At 44.1% G+C, this 20,994-nt stretch overlaps 1 protein-coding gene across 4 annotated transcripts in view; it reads left to right on the forward strand.

The window, feature by feature from the left end:
- Window positions 1-20,035, forward strand: part of LOC147620605 (heterogeneous nuclear ribonucleoprotein Q-like) — a 35,806-nt gene extending 15,771 nt beyond the window's left edge. For all 4 annotated transcript variants that reach the window (XM_086824847.1, XM_086824850.1, XM_086824848.1 and 1 more), the window contains exons 6-9: window positions 18,542-18,749; window positions 18,863-19,053; window positions 19,251-19,342; window positions 19,652-20,035. In XM_086824847.1, the coding sequence (XP_086680973.1) occupies window positions 18,542-18,749; window positions 18,863-19,053; window positions 19,251-19,342; window positions 19,652-19,781 (621 nt within the window). In that variant the 3' untranslated portion in view covers window positions 19,782-20,035. The remainder of the gene's footprint in view (window positions 1-18,541; window positions 18,750-18,862; window positions 19,054-19,250; window positions 19,343-19,651) is intronic.
- The last annotated feature ends 959 nt before the right edge of the window (window positions 20,036-20,994 follow it).

The following is a 20,994-nucleotide window of genomic DNA, read 5'->3' on the forward strand; positions in this document are numbered from 1 at the left end:
TAGTAAAGGGGTAGCAATGGTGCTCCTAAACAGAAAAGCCCCAAATTTCTGTATATGCAATTGGGCTGTAATGTGCGCTAATTGCACAAAAATCCAAAAACCCCAAGTTTTTGTGTATCGTGTAGCTTCAATTTTGCAATTAAGCAGAAATTGTCAAAAAGCCCCAAATTTTACAAATTACCTATGCATAGCAGGTACAAATGATGTATATTCAGGTACAGCAAGCACAACAGGTGCAGTAGTAGGTACATTAGGTGCAGCAAGATGTACAACAAGTACTATACAAATTGGTCGAAATTAGTTCAGAGTTGTACGGATAGATGAGGCAGAACACATTTGAAGTTGGATTTGGTCGAAATTAGTTCAGAGTTGTATGGATAGATGAGGCAGAACACATTTGAAGTTGTACGGATAGATGAGGCAGAACACATTTGAAGTTGGATTTGGTCGAAATTAGTTCAGAGTTGTATGGATAGATGCCGCATAACACATTTGAAGCCGGATTTGATTTTAGGGTTGGTCGTGCAATTGTACGGACTGGTCGTACAACTGAAAATTAGGGTAAATGCCTGCAAAATCAGATTCTGGATGGTCTAACGAGTCCCCTGTATGAAGGGGCTTAAAAACCCTAAATTGCTGAAACCCAAAAATGAGCAGATTTAGAAGCTCTGATACCAAATGTTGGCCCTCTTGGATGCTAGAGTTAGGGTATGGATAGCAATGAAGCACACACACACACTCACAGGAAGCAACACAACTGGGAGCAGAGTGGGAGAAGTACTTGCACATATATTAAGTGATAACCCAATGGGAAAAAGTGCCCGCGGTAAGCCCATGTTCACACATAGCACTACTAATTTGTAAGATCTGTAAGATGCCTTCAAGGGTAGGAGCACCAAAAGAGAAAACACTGATGAAGAAGGGACGTCACTGCAGAAAACGCTGATCCAGCAGTGAAGAAAATGCAGCCGCCTTCAAGCTTGAGAAATAAAGCGCCACGAGGTAGAAAAAACACACATATGGGCAGAGAGGTACCTAGGTGTCAGATACCACCACGAAGAGGAAAGCATTGGAAAAACGCTGAACTGAGGAGGCCCTAAACTCGTAAAAACGCTGCTGTAAACACAGCAACCAACCACCTCGCCAGCTCCAAATTCCACCAGAAAATGCAAATGCAAAAGAAAAAGCCGAGTGTTGGACCGCTACTGAGAGGCACTAGAGAAGGGCGATTTGCAGAAAACGCAAATGGAGAAGAGCACCAAGGCGTTAGAGAACTGTGAGAATTCTGGGCGATGATACCATGATAAAGTTGCACAATGTGGAAGCAAAACATAGGAGAGAGAGAGAGAGAGGTAGAGAGAGACATCAGATAATGAACATCATATTATAGCAAGAGGCTTTACAATGGCAATAACAGCTAGCAGATGGTGTAGAACAATGTGCGTGTGGATGAATGAATGAATTGGATGCATAACAAGTGAGGAGGGAAGACCTTTATATAGGAAGGTCATGAACTGGCTGATTGCCCATGAACTTGGCCGCCTAGTTGCTTTGAAAGATTTGGATCTTCATCAAATGATCCGACATAGAGCCCCCCTCATTTGTGTGTAACCCATCAAGTTCCCTTTTTAAGTATGCAATCTGGGCTTCATTTAGAGCTTGATACATGGTTGAAGCTCCATAGGGAGTAATTGCTCTTGTCAAGCTTGTCCTCCTGTGTCAAAACCCCAAATACATCTCCTGCATTTTGGGCCATTTGCAAATGCTCAAATGCAAAAATGCCCAATGTGTGTGCTCAGTGACAAATACTTGGTTCTTGTAGTGCACACTTTTGCCAAAATGCTTGTAACCCCCCTTGCAAATAACAAAACGGTGTAGGGTAATTAGGTATTTGTTACCAATTTGATGAGTTTGCTTTGATTTTGCAAAAACCCCCAAATGTTGAAATGGGCATCTACAATGGTGTAGTAGTTATGGGCGGGTAGAGGCGGTACAGAGGATAAAGTTGTAGATGCTAGTACATAATGAGGTACAATAGTGATGACATGGTAGTAGGGATCATCTATTTTGCACAAATTGTACGACGTTGATGATGTGGCAACGACAACCTATGCGAATGCAGCTATTGACGACGTGCGATTGTACGGTGGGAGTCTTATGGAATGATAATGTGCGACGATTGTACAGACATGGACGGGTCCATGAGGATGCACAAACAGGTACGGGATTGCAAGGATGTATGGAAAAAATTCAGGGCAAGCTGGACCTTACGTGTGATACCACTGTTGGGTTAGGCTTAACCCTAATGTGCAGGAAATGGAGAGAGAGAGAGAGAGAGAGAGAGAGAGAGAGAGAGAGATTAACGTCTACGAGAGGCCAAAGTCGGCCTATGAGACAAAAAATAATACAACTGTGTTCTTCCGGTCATCGGAAGAAAAGAAACAAAAGAAAAAGTGTGCATGTGTCTGGATACAATTGTGAATCATCATGAATCGGTGGAGCCCATATACAAACAATATAAGGGGGGTGGGGATGTGGATGGAGTGCTAAGGCAAGATGCATCTCTATATGCTGAAGGGGTAGTACAAGCATGCTATGCAGATCTATGTCTAACTCCATCCAGTGCCATAAGAGGGATATAAGATATCATACATCGCCGATGCTGAGGCTGTGAATGGCATGAACATGTACCCTGAGTCTGAATGAAAGCGAGCTAACCTCTCCTGTGTCTCCATCTGGTGTCTCATTCGGATAGCTACTATCTCTCGGTCACGGAGTCGGGGTGCTCTATGTCCAGTCTGTCTAGGTCTACTCCTGGCTCTCAATTCCTCTGCTCTCTGTGCGGTCACCCCACGTGGTACATCAGCTGGCACTGGCATAGCTCTCTGGAAGAAATCTGTGAGCTGGGACTGTCTCCCACCCCTAGTGGGAGCGGGTGTCTGGAGGAGTCTCTCTCGAGAACTATGAAGCTCTAGTAGTAGTCTGCCAAGCTGTCGCTGGTCCGAGGCCTCCATCAACTGATGTAGTGAAGAGTGCTCCTCAAACAATCTTGCATATCTATCTCTGACCCCCCGGTGGGCTCTACATCTACATACAAAATGATCCTCAGTCTCCACCTCCTCGCGGCACAATCTGCATATCCGCTCAACTCTGGGAACCCGTGCCACTCTCCCAGCCTCTATCTCTAGCTGATGTGATGAGACTTGTAGCTGTCCAATAGCAACGCGAGAGCTGTGTGGCATGTATACATCCATGTACCACGGTCGATGTATAAACCCATTCCCTGAGACGCTCATAAAGTGGTCTCTGTAATAGAGCATCTTCGGTGGTAGTGGGCTCTCTGGTGCTGTCCATGTCTCCTGTATGTAGTGTTGCCATATGTCCTGTCTCATCACTTTGTTCCTCTCATTGAGAGAAAGGTAACCCCGTGGAGCAGACTGATCATACTGAAAAGGTGGCAACCGCTCAATGTCTATCCCATGATGTGAGATCCACTGTAGCATCTGTGCATACCAAGATCCAGTGTGTCCAGCCTCGGCCAGCTGTCTGGATGCCTCAAAAGCTCGGTGGGATAATCTCTCCGTGGGCATCTCCCTCATCCTGTATATAAAGGAGATCGTCTGGAACAATGCCTCCACTACCATAGGTGGTGTAGCAAACTCAGCTCGAACAATGTCGTGCGGGACGGATGGTTTGCTGCGTATCATCCTCGAGAGCATCAAGATCTGTGGTCTCTCCAGCTGTACCCATGTGGAGGCTGCAAGCCCTGGTGCCCAAACCGCTGCTGCATACATCAAGGCTGGTGTCACTAATGTATCAAAGAGCCACCCCTTCGTGCGGGGTTCCTGAAAATGTGCCTGATGACACTGACGCTCAAGGCCAGCAAGAGCTGCATACCCCCGGGTCACTCTGTCTCGGACTGCCTGAGCCATGGAGAAGCGTCCAGCTGAGCTAGTAAATGTGATGCCAAGGTAAACATAAGAGCTCACCACCTCGACCCGCCCTCCTGCTAATGTGAGAGTAGTGTGGCTCCTGACTGCAGGTGAAGTGTGGAAGATCATAACCTTGGTTTTCCCAAGGTTCACTGTGAGCCCCTGTTGTGCGCAGAAGTCATCAAGAGCCACAAGGTGTCTTTGAAGCCCAGCCTGCGTGTCGGATACCAAGACGATGTCATCAGCATAAAGCATAACATGGACAGTAATACCTGATAGCTCAACCCAAGAGCCTCCTCCCTGTGTGATGTAATCGACCACCTCATCAATATAGAGCCCAAAGAGCATGGGGGAGAGCGGGCACCCCTGCTTCACACCAATGGTGCTAGCGACTGTGTCGGACAAGCCTCCTGGGCATCGGACTCTTCCAAAGACCTGCTCATATAGCCTGTATATGCCCCACATCATGTCTGAAGGTATGCCTAGTGTCTGTAGTCGCCGAAAGAGGCGCTCTCTGGGCACAGTATCAAAAGCCTTGCGGAAATCCACAAAGCAACAATAGAGCCTTTGCCTCCGTGCCTTGGCCTGATCAATTAGGCACCTCAATGTAAAAATGTGGTCCATGGTCGAGAAGGCTCGACGGAAGCCTGCCTGGCCTGCTGCTCTCAATCCCCCAACCTCTGCATGAGTGCTTAGCTCTACCTCCAAAACTGCCCCGTATAGTTTGGCCAATATATGGCCAATCATGATGGTCCTGTAGTTCCCGGGGTCTAGTACATCTCCCGCTTTATGGATCGGCACAATAGTGTGCATTGTCCACTCAGCCGGAAACCCCTCTGACAGAGCTCTGTTGAAGAGATGAGCAAGAAATGGTGCCAATGTATCAATAGCATAGATGAGATGCTCTCCCTGTAATCCTGTATGATCTGTCGCCCGTCCATGTTGGAGTCGGCATATGGCCCTCCTAACCATAGGTGGGGTGAAGAAGGTGGAGACTGTGGAGCATGGCTCTGTGGGCTGTGGTATAGGGGGCTGTGCAGGCACATCATAAAGTCTCTCTGCATATGTCTGCCAGGTCTGAGGATCGGCAATAGTTGTGGAAGGACGGGGCTCTCTGAGTCTCCTCCAAGCAGCAGCAGCATCTCTGCTCATGAGCATGTGATGTGTGTCCCAGTACTGAGCCTCCTCATAAGCTCGCCTTCAAATAGTTGTTTTTCTGATTTTTGGGCGACAGAACCCTCCAAAATGTATTTTGGGGTTTTGAGCATAGGACGTATAGCTAGCACGTACAGGCAAGGAGCTGTCCACACATATCCGTACAATAGGTATAGGAGGTGCGGGTACAAGTCGTACAAGTGTTGGGGACTAGAGAGTAGTTGGATGAGTAGGCGCCTCGAGGATCGGGAATGGAGAGGGTTGTAGGTGGGCTGGTGATCCTTGAAGGGCAAGTAAGCGAAGTGGCTAGCTAGCCCACCAAGAGAGTCCACACATACCTACTTAGGGCCTGGGCACCCCAAATTGGCTCAAATATGAGTGCTTGCAATAAATGGGTGTAGAGGGTGCCCAATCTTCATAAATGCATGGCGCCCACATTAAAGGTTTCAACTTAGAAGTGTCTGGTATCTGCCCCAACTTAGGGTAGAAAGTTGTCCAACTTAGGATCGGGTTCTTGCCTCAACGTAGAGACCATGAGCTTCCTAATTGAGGGTGTTCATGTTACGTCCAGGATAGGTGCACACGACCATGGGATCAGGTTGGAGGCCAGACATGGCCACCTTGTCACATGCAGAAGCTCAAGGAGTCTTCTTTTAGCCCTAAACACCATGTAGGAACATGTAGATGCAAAACACATATAGAAGATGGAGAGAGAGAGAGAGAGAGAGAGAGAGAGAGAGAGAGAGAGAGAGAGAGCAACATTTTCAATATAGTACAAAAAGGTACAAATTTGGCAAGCCATAGGTTGTCCCACAAAAGGTAGCAAGACCTAGTCTAACCCTAGTCTATGACCTAACACTGAGAGATGCCACAGAATGACCTATTCGACGCCTTTTATAGGCTGTTGTCGGGAAGGTCCCTGGAGACAAAATATTATCTTGTTGCGGACAACCCCTTGATAGGTCCTTCATCTGCTGGCCGACAGCCACCTACTCCATCCCAATGCCTTCCCTGCCAATAATAGCTGAAGAAGCTCGTGAATTTGGTTCTAAATTTGATCTTTATTTGTGGCCCTTTAGGGATTAGTTGTGGGATTAGCATGTACATGTCATGCACATGACATCCCCCTATGCTAAACTTGATGATTGGATTCCAACCTTTGACTCTTGAACACTTTCTTTGGTCTTCTTTTCCTGAGTATTGAGTCTGGCACTCTCACTCCACTCCTTGGAGGATCATTCTCCTTTGGAACCATTTTCTTGAAAACTCACAAGGCTGCAAGTCCCTTTGGGTCTTGTGGAACACCACCAACCAATTTCTTGGGAACTTCTTCCATGTCTTGTGTTAGTCCGGATGTAACAGTCCTTCGTAAGGGTTGTGGCACGGGTACATAGCTTATCTTCAAGAAAACAATAAATTCATGTGTAAAACCCCGAGAAAATCTGAAAATACACAAAAGAAAGGGAGTAGAGAGAAAAGACACCACACTATGGGTCAGAATAGCCTTGGGCCAATCCCCCCCTCCCCCCTCCGTGTTGCATAGAAACGCGTTTCGTACAGGTTTGAAACGTACGAAACGTTTCGTCCTGTATGAAACGCGTTTTTTATTCATCATGAATATTTTAATACCCTACAGTCCGACACATCGAATTGTTTCGTACCTTTTCTGTGCGCATTTCCCAGTGGCGGCCGCCTGTACTTTTTCGCCATTTTGTGTGCCAGCTTGCCATCGAATCAACGCTCGTGTCAGCCTGCCTACAGATGAGGATGAGCATGCAAATAGCAGCTAGCAGCTGCCAGCATCATTTTATTTGGACATATTATTTATTTTGATCTTGGATTTTGAGTCATGACTCATCACCCAGGTGGTGATCCTTTTGATTTCTGTTTAGTCATCACCCACGTGATTTGTGATATCATCATATCTTACATGTATTTTGTTTTTATTGAAATGAATTCAATGTAGTTATGTCAACAGTTTTTTCTTTTGTATATTTCAAGTTAAAAATATACATACTTTTTCTATTTTGTATGAAACCTTTTTCTACCCGTTTCTTACCTTTTATGAAACGTTTCAAAACGTATGAAACCCGTTTCATACCTGCCGTTTCAGAAACGCCTGGCAACACTGCCCCCCCCCCTTTCGATTTGTATTAGAATAGCTGGTTAATAGTTCTTGCCCAAAAGCACTTGAGAAAAGCGCTTTAAAACTCACTTATAGAGTATAAAGCATCTTTTTAATAATAAAAGCTCTTCTCTTTTTAGTATTTAAAAAGCTTTTAATCTTTTGCTTTCTAAAAGATAGTCTCACTCAATTGGCATATAATGATCAGATGGATTGTTGTGCAATATATGATTGTTGATGAGCTGAATGAATTTGCGAGTGTTTATGCCTCACAAACTTCGGCAACCAGCGTTGCAATGTGTCAATCTTTTCAAACATACCCATGGCTATCAAATGCTTTTATTATAGGAGATTTTAACAATTCACCTGCTTATGTTGACAATTCATCTCATCGTTCTCATATGATGCGCATTGAGAAACAAATGTCGGATGCATGCGATTTGTGGACACATCTCATGCCTTAGCAGTTGGGCTTTACTTTTCATCATAATAAATGCACTTACAGACTATTGGGCACGTTTGGATAGATGGTATCTTCTGCATGTTACCCAATATGATGCATATATGTGCAAAATATGGATCATTTGTACATTGAGGCTTTCGGATCATGTCCCTGTATGGCTTGGCTTATATTTTGGTTTGTGATTCATGACCATGCTCTGCATGATAGAAGATTATTGATGCCAAATAAGAGTTATCTATTACATGGTCACTTTATACAGATGGTACATGCTGCTGTCCATCCTCTTATACTTCACATGAGAGAGGATTTGGATGTTGCTTGGCATGGTTTTGTGATGGGCATGCAGGCTGTTATTCAGGACTATGGTAGATGGTATAAGGATGTGGGTGGCTCATGCAAAATCAGCTCAACAAGAATACATTGAAAATAGCCAATTGCGACCTTTGACAATTGATGAGCATCAGAATATGGCACAAGACAAACATTGTCTTGACCAAAATGACGCTCGCAAGTTGAACAAGTGGCAAACTGGAGCTCGAGAAAAGCCGCGTCTTGACAAAGGCTCCAAATCCTTTTTTAAAAATTTGCACAGTCAGACAAAAGCACTCTATTGCAAGAGTGAAACTATCTGATGGAACTTGGACATGTAACAAAGCTCAACTTGCTAATGTTTGTCATTACTACTTTGCAGACGTGTTTGCTGTCCCTTAGGCCCCTTTTGAGGAAGTATTTCATACACGCCATGAACTCTTGTAGTATGTGCAGCCTATAGTAACTCCACATGAGGCAGGTACTATGTATGCATCTTTTATTGAGGAAGAATTGGATTTTGGGTAAATGGAAGTCCCTAGGATGGGATGGGCTTACGGTGGAGTTTTTTCCATGCATTTTACGATGATGTTGGTCTATCGAACAACTGCCATATTCTTGGAAAGAAGGCGTACTTTAATTGTTGTCCAAAAAACAGCTTTGTGAAGGTTTAGCGGATTGGCGTCCCGTCTCTCTAATGCTTGTGGTGTACAAGCTTGTCACTAAGATGCTTGTGAATAGAATCAAAGGTATATTGCATACTGGCCTTCATCCAAATCGGTATGGTTTTGTCCCAAGAAGGCAAATTATGGACAATATAGCCAATGCTTATACAGGCATTGGCTATACAGACATTTGCCTGTATAGCCAATGCTTATACAGGCAAATTATGGACAATATAGCCAATGCTTATACAGGCATTGAATATTCCAAATACATGCACTAGGATGTTCTCATTATGCAGGTGGATATAGCTAAAGTCTTTGATACTGTTCAGTGGGATTTCATAGCTTAGGTAATGGATAGAATGAGATTTGGGTGCAAAATGAAAAATGTTGTTTTCTGGTTGTATCAAGAATGTGCAGCAAAATGCATTTTGGGAGGTGAACTTTCAGCCCCTTGGAAGTTAGGGAAATTTGTTAGACAGGGATGTCCGCTCAGTGCTCTGCTATATGCTATTGCTACACATCCGATGCTTCTGTATATGGATAAGCTGTCTTCACAGGATGTCCTGCTACATGGAATTTCCATGGGGAATGGAAACAATTTGGTGGCTCAAGCGTATGCGGATGATTCTTTCTTTTTTCCTTGGAACACAGAGCCTGTTGCAGAAGTTGTTCGAGATTGCACCTCTCTTTTACGATGGTGCATGTGTTGCCATGGGTGCCTATTGTTGACTATCAAGGGTTGCTAAAAGAACAATGCCCGGTATGGGTTGAGATGGTGGATTTCCCCACTGAGCTACAAGATGCATTGCCGTAGATAGGTGAAACTTTGGAAAAAGTAGTGTGTGCACCTAGAATCATGGGCAATAGAAATAAATTATCTATGCTGTGGAATACATATATCATAGTTACCAATAAACGAGAAGTGGGGAATGTTTTCACCCCTGGGAACTGGAACGTTTTGAACCCCAAAATGGGAATGGGAACGGGGGAATGCCACGCCAACAAACAAAACTAATGGAATTTTGAAAAATGTCATTTTAAATCATGAATTTTAAGTATGATAGGCTAAAACTTTAAAAATTTATGTTATGTATGCATAGTTGAGTGGAAAAAGTAGAGGAAAAATGCTTTTTCAAAAGCATTTTGCTCTTTTTTAAAGTCATTCCTCTTGGTTTTTGGACATGTTACCAAGAGGAATGACTTGGAACATGGGGGAACGTCTCGGAACGTGGGGGAACATCTCCCCGTGCCCGTTCCTTGTAGGGGGACATTGCGGGACGTTCCTCCATGTTTTGGAACTTCCAGAAGTGGGGAACGACGTTCCCCAGTAACTATGACAGATATGCCAACACCTGAAAGCATTGAAATTGAGATTGCCATGGGGGAAAAGCCATATGAATTAAATTGGTCTCCTTTTGCTAGGTCGTGTTTTAAATGTCACAAGTTTGGGCATTTTGCATCGGAATGCCTAACATTGAAATTGCAACCCCTCAGAACTCAATCCCTCCTCCATTGGTGCAGGAGCAACCAAAACTGCCAAAACAAACACCAATAGTAAATGCGGTGAATGCAAATGCGAAACAAAGTATGGCACAAAATAAAAGGAAAGTAGTGCAACAAGCACGAAATAAAAGCAATGTTGAAAACAAACAAATCAACCAAACAAAAGATGCTAATGGTTGGATAACACCAAATGCTCGAAAAATAGTGGCCTTAAAAAATAAGCCATTGATTCAAGGCATTGGGATAAAACATCTATGGCCTCCACGTTGGGTGAATCAAACACATGTACATCCTTGAATTGGTCGAATGCAGTGAAGGGAGGGATGGAATACTTGCAAAAAAAGAGCTACAGAGAGATCTGGTATTAGCAAATGATATGCAAGTTGCATGATGGACAGACACCATGTAAATATGTAACATATAATGTACATGGTTTGTTTGATTCTAATAAATGGAGGTTGCTTTGGGATTATGTTGCTTTGGCAAATCCATACGTAGTTTGCTTGCAGGAATATAATCTACATGCTTTTGCTAGAAAAGTAGATTTTTAAAGAGGTTTTACTATATTTTATGCGGGAACTGCTGATTACTCAGGCACATGCATAATGAGACGGACAACTTTGAGGCCAACGATTGCATATAATGATCCTCTTGGTAGATACAATGTGCTACAATGTGTGCTAAATGAGCAAATGCATAAATTTGTGTGTATATGCACTGACAATCTGAGCTAGAAGGGCAAAACTGTGGAGAAGGCTGGCTGTCTATCCATGGTTGACAAATACACTTGTGTTAGGGGACTTAAATAACTCTCCATCAGTGCAAGATAAACATTTGGAAATTCACACATGATTGCAGCAGAAAAAGTGGGCTGGCAAACATTTATTAGAGACACTGTTGCAATGGATACGTGGAATGTGAATTGTCCTGACACGAGGATTCACATTTCAGCATAATGCTAGATCAGAGTATCAAGCAAGGCTTGACAGATGCTATATGTTAAATGTATACAATGGGGATCCGAGCCCTGCAAAGGTATGGGTGGATTATACATCACAATTATTAGATCAGTATCCATTATGGATGGGGATGCATTTTGAAATTGCTATGGACAATGCAAGACAGCCATGTAAACGACTGTGTTTAGTCAATAGCTCCTACCTATCACATGATGCTTGTCAAGAAAAGGTGGACAAACTCATTACATTACTTACAGAAGATGCCTGCTATGATCTAGACTCAGCATGGAGAAACTTTACAAGAAGGATTCAATCTATCATTCTAGAATATGGCAGATGGTATATGGGGCAGCAAAGAAAGGAAATAAACTGCTGCAAAGTAGATGTGCAGGCATTGCATGCGGTTGCACAAACAAGGCAATTGAATCAAGAGGAAGAAGAAAAGCTTTTAAATGCATGATTTATGATAGATTGCAAAAATAAGAGGAAATGGGAAATACAAGCGAGGCAAAAGCCTTTACTAGATAAAGGCTGCTCGTCAAAACATTTTTCAAAAGCTTGCATGCTAAGAGACAAAAGCAAAGCATGCGTCATGTGCAAAAGCTTGATGGTCAGTGGACCAATGATGTAAATGATCTTGAAAGGGAATGTGTGACACATCTCCAATCAGTCTTTGCTACACTAGGGCACTTCTCGTGAGAAGAGTTGAAAGTGAAAGCCAGGATGCTTATAAATGTGAAACCAATTCTTAATCACCGCTAGACTGGGGAAGTGAAGTCACCAGGATGGGATGAAATATATGTATTTGTGTATATATATGTATATGTGTGTGTGTGTGTGTGTCATAGTCACAGGAAATGGGAGAAACGGCGCCCCGAAATGGGGAAACGTTGTTTCCCCACGTCGAACTCACCGAAACGGCAAGAAACGGGGCGGGTGGTCGACGTTGCCTACGTGGCATATTTTTAATTAAAAAAAACGATGGCAAAACGTAGATCTCCGCCTTTGATACGCGTTGCCTTGCTGAAAGAATGTGCACAAGCGGAAGCAATGAACATGAGAGAGAAAGATTGCAAGCAAGAACAGAGCTTTATTAGCTTGAGGTTACAGAGTACAAGAAGCCAGCAAATAGGGCAAGGAATGATATGTTGAATGAATAAAGGGAGCACCTCTTACATACTTGTACATGAAGCAGTCGGCTGTAGGAAAATAGGCCGACAGCATAAATAGAAGGATGCAACATTTTAACACCCCCTCTGCATCTTGAAGTGTGCAAAAAAGTCAGAAGAAAACTGATGATGAAGGTGCGACCATGGACACCTCAGCATGGCCAGTACTGAGTACACCTCGGAAAATGCACATGTCAGCTTGTTGTCTTCAGAGAACATAATGCCACTATAAAGAGCAAAATAAAATCTGCTTGGCTCCAAACTCAAAGTAGAATTGTGAACACATCACATCCAATAACCTCGAACAAATGAACATGGAACACATCCTGTCCATAGTCTCTGCTAACCAATAGTTCTGGAACTCATCCGAACCATGAAGGAAACTTGGTTGATCCTGGAACACATCCGGACCATCAAGTGAACTTGCCTGTCTTTATACTTGGAACTTCGACACACAGGTCCCATGCTCCAGATTTAATATAAGAGAGCTTTTGAAAGCTCCCTCACCCGTCCACAAGCCGTTTCTGGAAGACAGAACGCGGGGGATGCCCTTAGGATCAGAGCAGGACACCAGTCATGTTCTCTCCAGACTGTAAGGCCTTGGGAGAGCTGGGGTTGTCACTAGACGAGTCAGTGTCAGTGTCATGTGACTTGTCTTTGCCCTTCTTGGAAGACTTGCCCTTGTCCTTGGCTTTGCCTTTGTCCTTTGACTGACAATCCTTTTACAGGTGGCCTATCTTCCCACACTTGTAACACCGACTCCGAACTTTCTTCTGCACTGTCGAGAGTGCCTGATCAGGTCCAATAGACGATGAAACTTTCAATTTTCCCTGAGAAACTAGGATGGATTCCTCTTCCAAGAGGAGAGTACACAGATCATCAAACTTGAGGGAACGTGTTGTGATTTGAACCTGCAAAGCTCGGGAAACCATGTCATAATCTGCAGGAAGCCTGATAAGGAGGAGAGGAGCGAAAGGAGAAGAGGTCAGGGCAGTACCCATTGCCACTAATTGGTCATGAATGACTGCATGGAAGTCCCTGCTATAAACTCCAGAGAAAAGAGCTGACCCAATAGGTTGAGAGACGGCATTGTAGAGTCCTGTGCATATAGGTCTGTCAGCTTTCTCCAAACAGAAGCAGCACAATCCAATGTTTGCATGGCGGGTGATGGCTCGTACAAGTGCAGAGTAGTCTTGATTCTCCCATTCTGAAAGTTCGGTGAGAAAGGCATCCTCCTGGTCCTGAGTCCACTTCCTAGAGCTGGTAGGGCGTTCGGGCTTTCGTTCGTGGCCCTGAACAATCTCCCAGAGATCCTTGTGTGTGAACCAGACCTTCATCTGTAGCTTCCAATGATCATAGTTTGTACCACTGAGCTTGTCCTCCTTGTTCGTGCAGGGGGGACCCATGTCTGCCTCAAAGAAGCTATGTCTCAAACAACCTCTGTAGCTAAGCAATCCACGTGCTCTATCAAGCACCTTTCCACAGGATCCAACTAGGGACTAATATCCCCCTTTGAAGATGCAGGCTGGACAGTAGCAAAAGAAACCCAAAAAACACACAACCGGGGCAAGGAATGATATGTTGAATGAATAAAGGGAGCACCTCTTATATACTTGTACATGAAGCAGTCGGCTGTAGGAAAACAGGCCGACAGCTCCACGACAGCATAAATAGAAGGATGCAACATTTTAACACTGCCCACGTGGCATAAAATAATAATAAAAAAACGTTGGCCGGCCGTCCCAGCATGCGATGCCATTGAGAAACGATGGCTGGCCCAAAATAAAACGTAAGGCTCCCTCTTTGATATTCGCAGCCCGCGTGGCAAAAAAAAACGTTGGCTGGTCCGCCCAGCATGCGATGCCCGTTGAGAAAAAACGATCGTCGTCGCCTCCTGCCCGTTGCTTCCTTCTCGTTGCTCTCCTTGCAACTTGTCTCAACACCACACCATATAATCTATAGTATGAAGCTTGTTTTGTACAGTGTACTTGTCTTGTACATAAGACTTGTTTCCTGTGACTGTGACAAGTCCCTAGAGTTGAGATTCAAATCCCAAAGCTCCAGCACAGTCCTCTCTCCCCCCCTTTCTCTCTTTCCCTCCCTTTCTCCCCTTTTGGAGCAAGGCTAAAGTCGGAGCAATGCACTTCTCAACTTGGTCCTCCACGATCAATAACGTTTAATTAGTAAGTGTTTTTTAAATTTTTTTTTGTAAATGAACCTAGTTTTTTTAATGATCATTGACTATTTAAAAAATAGATGGGAAGCTTCTTAATTAAATTGCACCTTTTTTATTAATATAACAAGTCCTTTTTCAATTAATCCCTCTCTTCTTCTTATTGTGCTGCATTCAATAGTTTGCACTAATGGCATTCTATGAGCGGCGGCGTGGTTGTCGTTCATGCGTGGCTGAGCGACAATACATCGAGACAGCTCATTGTTGATGCCCTTTGCTTCTTCGAGAGAGCCTGACATTGGAAGAGGCAATCTCTAAGAGGGCTTGATGATGTCATTGCCCTCCCATGTGGTTTTGGGATGGTGAAGATTGCTTGCTATTGCAAATGGTTCCAAGACACACTCGAAGACGAGTCGCCATATGACGAAACCTACAGCTTGTTGAAGAAAATTCTGTGGTAGTTGATGCTGAGGCACCTACCAGCCATGAGGATTAAGACAATAAAGCCCATGTAGAAAGTCACGTGTTGTAACAATTGCTAATGTTGAATGAATAAAGAATTTTATTTTTCTCCGAACTTTGTCTGCTCTATTGTGTACTTTTTTTAGAATCTCCTGCGCACCTTGTTCTTATTGTCCATTGCAATGATCCTTGTTCCTCGGTTCTTCTTTGTAGTCTTTGCATCTATGGCCTCCATGGATCATTCCACCTCTCAAAGAAGTCTAAATCTACGGAGTGGTCTTGGTGGGATGAGGTCTTGGCGGAGGGTGCCTACAAAATAGGAGGCGCGAAAAAGTGGACATGCAAATATTGTCTCCTTACGAAGTCAGGATGTGCAACTCGTATTCGAGCACACCTGCTTCATCAACATGGACAAGACGTTGCATTCTGCACCAACATCACTAGTGAAGCATGAGAGGAGCTTCGTCAGAAAGACGAAGCAACGCGGGCATCTTCATCGGCTCGGAGAGCAGGGGTGGGAGTAGATCCTTCCACATATGTGGGCACTTCAGGACAAACCTCTGGAACCACTAGGTCTTCATATGGTGGAATGCCTTCATTTTTTGGACCCACTGCAAGTCCATTGGGTGCACCACCACCAGTAGTGGGCGCAAGGGGTACTGGTCGATCCAGGCAGAGTATACTTCAGAGTAGATGGGACCCAAAGAAGGAGGAGGTGGATGGTAGTGTTGCGCGCTTCTTCTACCATGATGCCATTGCCTTTCAGGCTGCTCGTAGCTTCTACTTCAAGGACATGGTGCGCAAGATTGGAGGGTATGGATCCATCACACTCCTCCATCATCAGAGGCATTGAGAACCACCTTACTAGCGAAGGAGAAGGGCACAGTTGTTGCAGCAACAGAGATTGTTAGGTCCTCTTGGGACTGGAATGGCATCACACTTATTGTAGATGGCTGGAGCGACACTCGGTCCAGATCCATTCATGGTGTCATTGCCTATTCCAGAGGGCAATCTTACTTTATCTCACTACATGATGCTTCCGAGACAGGGAAAAGTGCAGAAGCACTCTTCCTAGAGTGGTCAGCAGCCGTACAAGCGGTGGGTGAAGAGAAAGTGATCCACTTTGTAGTTGATGGAGAGAATGCGAACAAGGCAGTCGGCAGATTGTTGTGTGACAGGTTTCCTCATATCACATTTTCTATATGCATGGTGCACTGCCTCTATAATCTTCTTGAGGACATCGGGAAGTTGGATTGGGTTGCTCCCATCATAGAGCAAGCCACCCAGATTGTATCCTTCATTTACAGGCACTTTTTCTTGCTGGCTGAGTTCAGGAAGAAGTCATCTAGAGATTTGCGCAAGTATTCAGACACTCACTTCGGATACAACTTCCTCATGTTGGGGTCCCTTAACAAGTGTTCTAGTGTCCTAAAGCAGTTGATGTGATTCACTTCAGCCATGCATTGGAAAGATTTACGAGGGGATGGACAAGATGGTGGAAAAGTTGGAGCACATTGAGCAAGATGAACAGAAATACCAGGTTTTAAGGAAGCTATGCCAAGATAGATGGGATATGTACCATTCACCTATGCATGCAGCATGTTTCATAGTTGATCCCCAGTTACAAGTAGGCAATCAATACACAGATTCAGAGGTGGCAGATGGATGGGACATGATTTTGGAGAGACTTGAGCCTGACATTGCAAAGCAGAGAACTATCAAGGATCAGCTGGCAGATTACAGGGCTTGCAAGAGGAGGTTTGAAAGAGCCAATGCTTTGGTAGATCGCTTCACCACTGATCCATGTGTTTGGTGGGAGGACTATGGGGTAGACACTCCAGAGTTGCAACAATTGGCCATCAAGATTCTTTTTCAGGTGGTCAGTTCGTCTTGTTTGGAGCAACTATGGAGCTCATTTAGCCATATCGCTTCAAAGAAGTGAAACCGGCTTGGCAAAAACTAGTAATTACAAACTCAACAACGCGGCTTTCTCAAATTTGCATAAAGGACACCTCAAGATGAAGTCAATTTCTTGTTGAATTAAGAAAAGAAAGTACAATGCAAATAATCAGCCAAGTTTGGAACTCATGAGTAGACTCAAACTTGCAAGAGATGCACATCGTCTGAGCCCAAATCATCATAATCTAGAAAGTCGTTGGAGCTGTTATCCCCTGCTTCGCCCAAAGTAGCTATCGGCATAGGCAGTAAACTGGCATGCTCCTTTGCCTCTGAACCCTTCTCATCCTCCTCTGACCAATGCTTCCAAGATTGGGGGTTCTCATTTCGCTCAAGAAGACGCAAATTGGCACATCAAGTTGCCGTTTTCTTTTTCGAGGGGGGTGCCGTTTTTGTTTCCGTTTCCCGTTTCTGGTGACTATGGTGTGTGTATCTATATATTTATATATGCATATACTTAGATAAATATATACACACACACACACACACACACACACACAATCGCAAACTCGTTGTTGGCACGTGGTTCAGATACCTGTGGTATTCTTCAGCAACAGGAAGATTCTTAGGCGCTTTTAATATCCGAACTTCAATGTAACTATTATCATCTCCCCGTAAGGCTACTACTAATTTATATCATGTGCATCAGTTAATAGAATGCCGTGTTAGTAGCCTTATGGGCGGCAGGATTGTATCTGATTAGGCTCCCAAGAAACTGCCCAGAAGAGCCAAGAGTAGGTGCCCAAGTGCAGAGCCAGTTGGACAGTTGGCCACTTGGGAGTGCCGACTGCGAGGATGTGTCCCGCCCACCAACCCTAGACCGTCCAATCAGCAGATGTGCACCGGTTTAAGGATCAGGTAAGTTTAGTATCAACCATTGAGAGCCAGTTCTGCTGTGCCAGGTCAATCTTTTTGTTGATGCATTACTAGCATTCACACAAGGATTTAGGAGTCCATATCTGAATTTAAATATTTGGTTTCAGCATTGTAATCATTGTTTATATTCATTAGCGATATACATGTTAGATTAGATTGAAAAGCGAGTCTCTCCTCTCTTTCTATGCGTTTTCAGATTGTGCTTGTAATTTCCACATTTAATCAGGGCCTATTAAAGCACGCTTCTACTTGCATGTAACACACAGCTCATAGAGTAACGTCAGGATCAGGCATCGAGAGCCAGTTCTGCAGTGCCAGGTCCTAGAGCAACAGAGGAAAGTGTTGGATCAGCAGTAGCGCAGCTCCGGTGTGCAGTTATTTGGACAGCAAGACAATCTTTTTGTTCATGCATTATTAGCATTCACGCTAGGATATAGGAGTCCATATCTCAGTTTAAATATGAGGTTTCAGCATTGTAATTATTTTATATATTCATTGGCAATATACGTGGTAGATTAGATCGAAACACAAGTCTCTTCCCTTCTTCTGTGCGTTTTTAGATTGTGCTTGTAATTAGCATAGCGTTTAATCAGGGTATAATAAAGCACACTTCGGTGTGCATGTAACACACAACTCATAGAGTAATAACCTTTTCCCATAGCCAAGACACGCCAAGGATGTAACAGTAAAGAGTTTATTAAGGAGTACTTTCACCTTGCCTCGCCCTACACTGAATGTTTTCAGTTGAGGGCAAGTAGCATTAATTTATTTCTAGTTTTTGTCTGACTCAGGTGAAAGTTGTCTATGTTCGTAATTTACCTGAGAATGCAACCCAAGAAGAAGTGTGGAAGCTCTTTGAGCATCACGGAGAGATCACCAAAGTTATGCTCCCACCATCAAAACCAGGACAACTCAAGCGTGATTTTGGCTTCGTACATTTTGCTGACAGGAGCAGTGCGCTAAAAGCTATTGAAAAAACAGAAAAATATGTGCTTGAAGGTATTATCTGTTTGTGGAGCAAAGTATCTGATCTTCCTATTGTCTTGAAGGTATTAATAATTGTGTTTTTTCTAAGCAAAGCCTATGGATCATAATTCTGGTTATCTTGTCAGGTCGGGAGCTGGAAACAAGTCTAGCCAAACCACCTTCTGATAAGAGACCTGGTGCTATGCCAATGCATGCTCCTTTTGGTGCAGGCCTTTTGCCTCAGCACTATCAGTCTAGGGCTGGTTTCGGATTCTCTGGTCCTGATATGTATGGTGCTATGGCCTCGGGGTTTGGCTCAAGCAGAGGATATGGGCAGGTACTTCTTTTGGAGCAGGGTATATACATTGTAGAAATCACACAAGAAAGTGGAAAAGCATAGTAATTTTTTTGCAAAGTTTACCCACCCACGAAGGCATGCATGCATACCACATGTGCATGCTGGCAAGCCTCCGTGCACACAAAATATATAAAACAGTATAATAACTGCAATGATTGAATTTTTCGAATGTTCAGGTGCAGCCTGTCATCTATGGTCGAGGGCCTGCGCCTGCTGGAATGGCCATGGTGCCAATGATGCTTCCAGATGGACGAATTGGCTATGTCTTGTAAGATCTTAGTGAGAGTAATTATTATTGTTGTACTATACTAATGCCGTGGCTCGAACCCGAGACCTGTATGTCCACAGGCCGATGTCATTTCCACTCGGGCTAGAGCCACCACCCGATCTATGCTCTCTCTATAAGAGCAGGTCTTTTTAGTACATTAGAGTACTTTTTAATCATGGATGCATGATCAATCTGCAACTAAGTGGTATATATTAATGTGAAAGAGTCCAACGCTTCTGTTGGTATTGGTAGGTTTTATGGGGTTGTTCATAGTGTTGATCTTGTAAGCCTTTTTGATGTGACATGCAGGCAACAACCAGGTGGAGATGGAGTGCCAGCTCCTTATAGAGATGGTAGAGGTGGTGGTCGTGGGCAACAATCCCAACGGCAGAGTGGTGGAAGTGGTGGTGGCAGCTCTCGCCGTTATCACCCTTACTAGGAATCAAGCTATTGGTGTTTTAGGTGTGAAATACTTTGACTTGGCATTGAAGTAGCGCCTGTGGGAAAGCTTTCTAGAAGCAAGAGGCAGTTACCTTGAAATTTTGGTTTGTTTTATAATGGCTGAAAAAGCAGTTGGTAAAGGAAGGGCCATTGATTTGATACAATGCTTCTGTAGACACGCACATGGTACTGTGTATCCTAAAATATCTTGAATGTTGGTAATGTAAATCTGGAGTGCTTGCAATGGGAAAAGGGAAAATCATGGTATCTAGGTCTGGTGCTCACTTTAAAAGTTGGATGTCGTACGGCTGATGTCATGAGAAAGATATGTATCTTTTGGGCTGTGTTGCAAACATGACAAGAGACAGGTTCTTTTTTTGGCCTTGCCTTTGGAGGAAACAACATGGTTGATTATAAATGAGATGTGTTAGGGGTTTTATTGTGTGTGTGTGTGTGTGAGAGAGAGAGACAAAGAAGAAAGAAAGAAAGCTGTATTAACGTCTACTAGAGGCCGAACTTGACCTATGAGACAAATCAATGTACAACTGTCAATGTCTTCTGGATGTCCAGAAAAAGAGAGAGGATAAAATGAACATGAAATAAACTATTAAAGTATTGAGCTAGTGGGGGGGGGGGGTGTGTTGGATGGAGCATTCCCGCTAGAGGCTCAGTATGCAACCTATATGCGTAGGGTTTACAAGAATGCAATGCAGATCTGTCTAGCGCCAACCAGTACCATAATGGGGATGTAATATGTGATACATAGGTGATGGCGAGGCAAAAATACTTCGGAGCATGATCTTCGGGTGAGTGTAAGTGAGCTAGCCGCTCATGGATGTGGTGTTGATGTCGAGCCTGTATCTCTGTGATCTCCCTCTGATGTAGCCTGGTAGCCTGGTAGCCTGGTGCTCTCTGTCTCCGTCTGGCTCAGAGGTCAGCAGTGCGCAGAAGTTTAACCCCCTCGTGTGTCAGGGGGTAGGTGAGCTGGAGCTGTCGCCCACCTCTCCTTGTGGTATGAGTCCATAGCAATGTCTCTCTGTGGCGTTGTGTCTCTAGCAAGAACTGGCCAAATCTGCGTTGGTTTGTGGACTCCATGATCTGGCGGAGAGAGAGAGAGAGAGAGAGAGAGAGAGAGAGAGAGAGAGAGAGAGATCATAGCCAAACCAACAGACCATAGTTGATCAATATGATGCCATTGAAGTGCAGGGAAG

Source organism: Cibotium barometz, chromosome 31 (assembly GCF_041138505.1).
Source record: "Cibotium barometz isolate CiBa-2024 chromosome 31, ASM4113850v1, whole genome shotgun sequence".
Taxonomy (NCBI): Eukaryota; Viridiplantae; Streptophyta; class Polypodiopsida; order Cyatheales; family Cibotiaceae; genus Cibotium; species Cibotium barometz.